Raw genomic sequence first — 5,000 nt, forward strand, 5'->3', positions numbered from 1 at the left:
GGTGTGTTGTGTGAGTGTATAATCTGGGTGTGTTGTGTGAGTGTGTAATAGTCTGGGTGTGTTGTGTGAGTGTGTAATAGTCTGGGTGTGTTGTGAGTGTATAATCTAGGTGTGTTGTGTGAGTGTATAATCTGGGTGTGTTGTGTGAGTGTATATTAATCTGGGTGTGTTGTGTGAGTGTGTAATAGTCTGGGTGTGTTGTGTGAGTGTGTAATAGTCTGGGTGTGTTGTGTGAGTGTATAATAACCTGGGTGTGTTGTGTGAGTGTATATTAATCTGGGTGTGTTGTGTGAGTGTGTAATAATCTGTGTGTGTTGTGTGAGTGTGTAATAGTCTGGGTGTGTTGTGAGAGTGTGTAATAATCTGGGTGTGTTGTGTGAGTGTGTAATAGTCTGGGTGTGTTGTGTGAGTGTGTAATAATCTGGGTGGGATGTGTGAGTGTATAATCTGGGTGTGTTGTGTGAGTGTGTAATAGTCTGGGTGTGTTGTGAGTGTATAATCTGGGTGTGTTGTGTGAGTGTATAATCTGGGTGTGTTGTGTGAGTGTATAACCTAGGTGTGTTGTGAGTGTGTAATAGTCTGGGTGTGTTGTGTGAGTGTATAATAATCTGGGTGTGTTGTGTGAGTGTGTAATAATCTGGGTGTGTTGTGCGAGTGTATAATAATCTGGGTGTGTTGTGTGAGTGTATATTAGTCTGGGTGTGTTGTGTGAGTGTATAATCTGGGTGTGTTGTGTGAGTGTATAATCTGGGTGTGTTGTGTGAGTGTATAATCTAGGTGTGTTGTGTGAGTGTATAATCTGGGTGTGTTGTGCGAGTGTATAATCTGGGTGTGTTGTGCGAGTGTATAATCTAGGTGTGTTGTGTGAGTGTGTAATAATCTGGGTGTGTTTTGTGAGTGTGTGAGTGAGGGTTCTCCTACTGGTAGGCCTGGAAGGTCCGGAGCATGTCCTCGGTCTTGAAGCCTTGGGGGAAGTCGTAGATCTCCAGGATGTGGGCCAGCTCGTCCTCCCTCAGCTCCACCTCCCCGTCGTAGTCGTCGTCCTCGCCGCCGCCGCCGCCCTCCCCGTCTCGGGAGCCGTAGTAGTCGAACCGGGCCTCCTGCAACGGAACCTTCTTCCTACCGGCCTTCCGGGACAGCTGGAGGAGGGGGAGGGAGGACGAGAGACGTTAACAAGAGACAGGGAGAGAGAGAGAGAGAGAGAGAGAGAGAGAGAGAGAGAGAGAGAGAGAGAAACAGAGAGAGAGAGAGAGAGAGACAGAAACAGAGAAACAGAGAGAGAGAAACAGAGAGAGAAACAGAGAGAGAGACAAAACAGAACAGAGCGAGAGAGAGAGTGAGAGACAGAAACGGATAGAGAAACAGAGAAAAAAGAGAAAGAGAGAGAAAAAAAGGAGAAAGAGAAAAGAGGGGATGTATCAAAAGAGGGGATGACAAGTTTATGGTGTTCGTAGTTAATATCACTGACTCACCTCCTCAACGACATGTGGATCCAAACACTCTCCATCATCGTTGAACAGGGCGTCCCAGCTCTCCTCCTCCTCCTCCTCTTCCTCCTCCTCTCCCCCTTTCTCTCCAGACTCCCCCTCTCTCTCGGCATGGGAGCCGTCGCCGGGGTCGTCCGCCTCCAGACGCGTCCCGCCCTCCGTGCGCGCCCCCTGATTGGCTTTGGGAGCCTGCGTGTCGTCCCGAGGCCCCGCCCCTCCCTCCTCTAACCTCTCCTCGGATTTGCCGTCCCCTGCGGAGACCTCGTCCCCCCCGTCTCCTCCTCGCGCTCCGCCCGCCTTGTCCTTCTTGTTCTTGGCGTTCTTGCGGGCCTTGTCCGTGTAGCGAGGCCTGGGCCTGGGTTTGGCTTCTCCCTGGGCTTGAGGCTTGTCTTTGGGGCCGTTGTTGCGGTTCTTGGGCACGTAGAGCGCCTTCTCGGGCCTCTTGGAGCGAGACTCGGAGGACTGGACGCTCGCTTCCTGCGGCTGGTCTCCTTCCATCTCACTGCAGAGCTTCTGTGGAGGAGAGAGGGAGAGGAGAGAGGAGGGGAGAGAGGGAGAGGAGGAGGGAGAGGAGAGGAGAGAGGGAGAGAGGAGGGGAGAGAGGGAGAGGAGGAGGGAGAGGAGAGGAGAGAGGGAGAGAGGAGGGGAGAGAGGGAGAGGAGGGGAGAGAGGGAGAGGAGAGAGGAGGGGAGAGAGGGAGAGGAGGAGGGAGAGGAGGAGAGAGGAGGGGAGAGAGGGAGAGGAGAGAGGAGGGGAGAGAGGGAGAGGAGAGGAGAGAGGAGGGGAGAGAGGGAGAGGAGGAGGGAGAGGAGAGAGGGAGAGGAGAGAGGAGAGAGGGAGAGGAGGAGGGAGAGAGGGAGAGGAGAGAGGGAGAGGAGGAGGGAGAGAGGGAGGGGAGAGAGGGAGAGGAGAGAGGAGGGGAGAGGAGAGAGGGAGAGGAGAGAGGAGGGGAGAGAGGGAGAGGAGAGAGGAGAGGAGAGAGGGAGAGGAGAGAGGAGGGGAGAGAGGGAGAGGAGAGAGGAGAGGAGAGAGGGAGAGGAGGAGGGAGAGGAGAGAGGAGGGAGAGAGGGAGAGGAGGAGGGAGAGGAGAGAGGAGGGGAGAGAGGAGGGAGAGAGGGAGAGGAGAGAGGGAGAGGAGAGAGGGAGAGGAGGAGGGAGAGGAGAGGAGGGGAGAGAGGGAGAGGAGAGAGGAGGGGAGAGGAGGAGGGAGAGGAGGGAGAGGAGAGAGGGAGAGGAGAGAGGAGGGGAGAGAGGGGAGAGGAGAGAGGGAGAGGAGGGGAGAGAGGGAGAGGAGAGAGGAGAGAGGGAGAGAAGGAGGGAGAGAGGGAGAGGAGAGAGGAGAGAGGGAGAGAAGGAGGGAGAGAGGGAGAGGAGAGAGGAGAGGAGAGAGGGAGAGGAGAGAGGGAGAGGAGAGAGGAGAGAGGAGGGGAGAGAGGGAGAGGAGAGAGGAGGGGAGAGAGGGAGAGGAGAGAGGAGAGGAGAGAGGAGGGGCGAGAGGGAGAGGAGAGAGGAGAGGAGAGAGGGAGAGGAGAGAGGAGAGGAGAGAGGGAGAGGAGAGAGGAGGGGAGAGAGGGAGAGGAGAGAGGAGAGGAGAGAGGGAGAGGAGAGAGGGAGAGGAGAGAGGAGGGGAGAGAGGGAGGGGAGAGAGGAGGGGAGAGAGGGAGAGGAGAGAGGAGGGGAGAGAGGGAGAGGAGAGAGGAGAGGAGGGGAGAGAGGGAGAGGAGGAGGGAGAGAGGGAGAGGAGGAGGGAGAGAGGGAGAGGAGAGAGGAGAGGAGAGAGGGAGAGGAGAGAGGGAGAGGAGAGAGGAGGGGAGAGAGGGAGAGGAGAGAGGAGGGGAGAGAGGGAGAGGAGGAGGGAGAGAGGGAGAGGAGGAGGGAGAGAGGGAGAGGAGAGAGGGAGAGGAGAGAGGAGAGAGGGAGAGGAGGAGGGAGAGAGGGAGAGAGGGAGAGGAGAGAGGAGGGGAGAGAGGGAGAGGAGGAGGGAGAGGAGAGAAGGAGGGGAGAGAGGGAGAGGAGAGAGGAGGAGGGAGAGGAGGAGGGAGAGGAGAGAAGGAGGGGAGAGAGGGAGAGGAGAGAGGAGGAGGGAGAGGAGGAGGGAGAGGAGAGAAGGAGGGGAGAGAGGGAGAGGAGAGAGGAGGAGGGGAGAGAGGGAGAGGAGAGAGGGAGAGGAGAGAGGAGGGGAGAGAGGGAGAGGAGGAGGGAGGGGAGAGAGGAGGAGGGAGAGAGGGAGAGGAGGAGGGAGAGAGGGAGAGGAGAGAGGAGGAGGGAGAGGGAGAGGAGGAGGGAGAGAGGGAGAGGAGGAGGGAGAGGAGAGAGGAGGAGGGAGAGGAGGAGGGAGAGGAGAGAGGAGGGGAGAGAGGAGGGGAGAGAGGGAGGAGAGGAGAGGAGGAGGGAGAGAGGAGAGGAGAGAGGGAGAGGAGGAGGGAGAGAGGGGGCCACACAGTGGTTCTGTCAAGCGTAGCTAGCTAAGCTCACACAGATGCAAACTCAGTAGACTAATCCAAGACTAGCCCTTAACTACCGAGAAAACGAACGTAAGATGTAACGCGAAATGTAAATTGACGAGCTTTATTTGCAAACCTAGCTGTCTATGTAACGTTACCGTTTGGTAACGTCCATCAACACTGTTCTGAGTTTAGCTACACTGTAACGCAACGTTTACTCTACATATTATTTGATACATGTATGTTTAATTCAAATTTCCTAAGGATTTGAGTACGTTTAATACCTTAATCCGTTTTCAGCGAAGACAGCAGTGGACCGGATGATTAGAGCCAACCCTTCGTCGCAGGTGTGACGCAATCTGAAGCAAAGGCTTCTGGGTATTGTAGTGCTCGCTAGTCTTTGGTCGGCTTGCTAAATATTCAGTTGGCTCTTCATCATATTCATCAGTGCAGAATCGCTTCCAGGGCCGTAGCCAGCTATGAGGTTTGTGTACTTCTTCTTTACAAGTACTTCATCAGCTACTATGCTATATTTAAGCAATAAACCACGAGAGGCCATGTGTTATAGTGATTGTATAACAGCTAGGGGGCGTTGTTAGGCACGACGCGAAGCGGAGTAAAACCCCCTAGCTGTTATAAAATCACTATAACACACGGCCTCTCGTGGTTTATTGCTTTTATACAACGGTTACTACAGCTATTAGTTTAAAATAGACACACAGCAATGTAAAATATTAACATTTATTCGAAACGAAGCATCATTCCCTCAATTCCGCGGAGCAAAATAGTTCCCCTAACAAATGGGTTGCCAAGCAACAACAACAACTACAATGCATTGGATCAAATGGGAGGCGCATTAATACTGAAAATGGAATGATATGCGGTCCCAGGTGTGTTACAAAGTATTTTAACACGGCTTCCAGCCAATCAGAATGAAGAACCAGAACTAACCGTTGTATAAAATGTATTATTTATGTATACTGTATTATAGTGATGATCAGCTACTATGCTATATAATGTATTCTACTGAATTATGGTGATCAGCTACTATGCTATATAATGTATTATA

General features: G+C 53.5%; 1 protein-coding gene across 1 annotated transcript in view; it reads right to left on the reverse strand.

Moving 5' to 3' along the window:
• The window catches only part of r3hcc1l (R3H domain and coiled-coil containing 1-like), a 9,089-nt gene extending 4,818 nt beyond the window's left edge, over nucleotides 1-4,271 (reverse strand). The window contains exons 1-3 of the mRNA XM_084460319.1: nucleotides 4,216-4,271; nucleotides 1,473-2,000; nucleotides 922-1,139 (exon numbers count right to left, since the gene is read on the reverse strand). Of these exons, the coding sequence (XP_084316445.1) occupies nucleotides 922-1,139; nucleotides 1,473-1,985 (731 nt within the window). The 5' untranslated portion in view covers nucleotides 1,986-2,000; nucleotides 4,216-4,271. The remainder of the gene's footprint in view (nucleotides 1-921; nucleotides 1,140-1,472; nucleotides 2,001-4,215) is intronic.
• Nucleotides 4,272-5,000: the final 729 nt, after the last annotated feature.

The sequence above is a fragment of the Borostomias antarcticus genome (assembly GCF_949987555.1).
Source record: "Borostomias antarcticus genome assembly, chromosome: 31".
In the NCBI taxonomy this organism is placed as follows: domain Eukaryota; kingdom Metazoa; phylum Chordata; class Actinopteri; order Stomiiformes; family Stomiidae; genus Borostomias; species Borostomias antarcticus.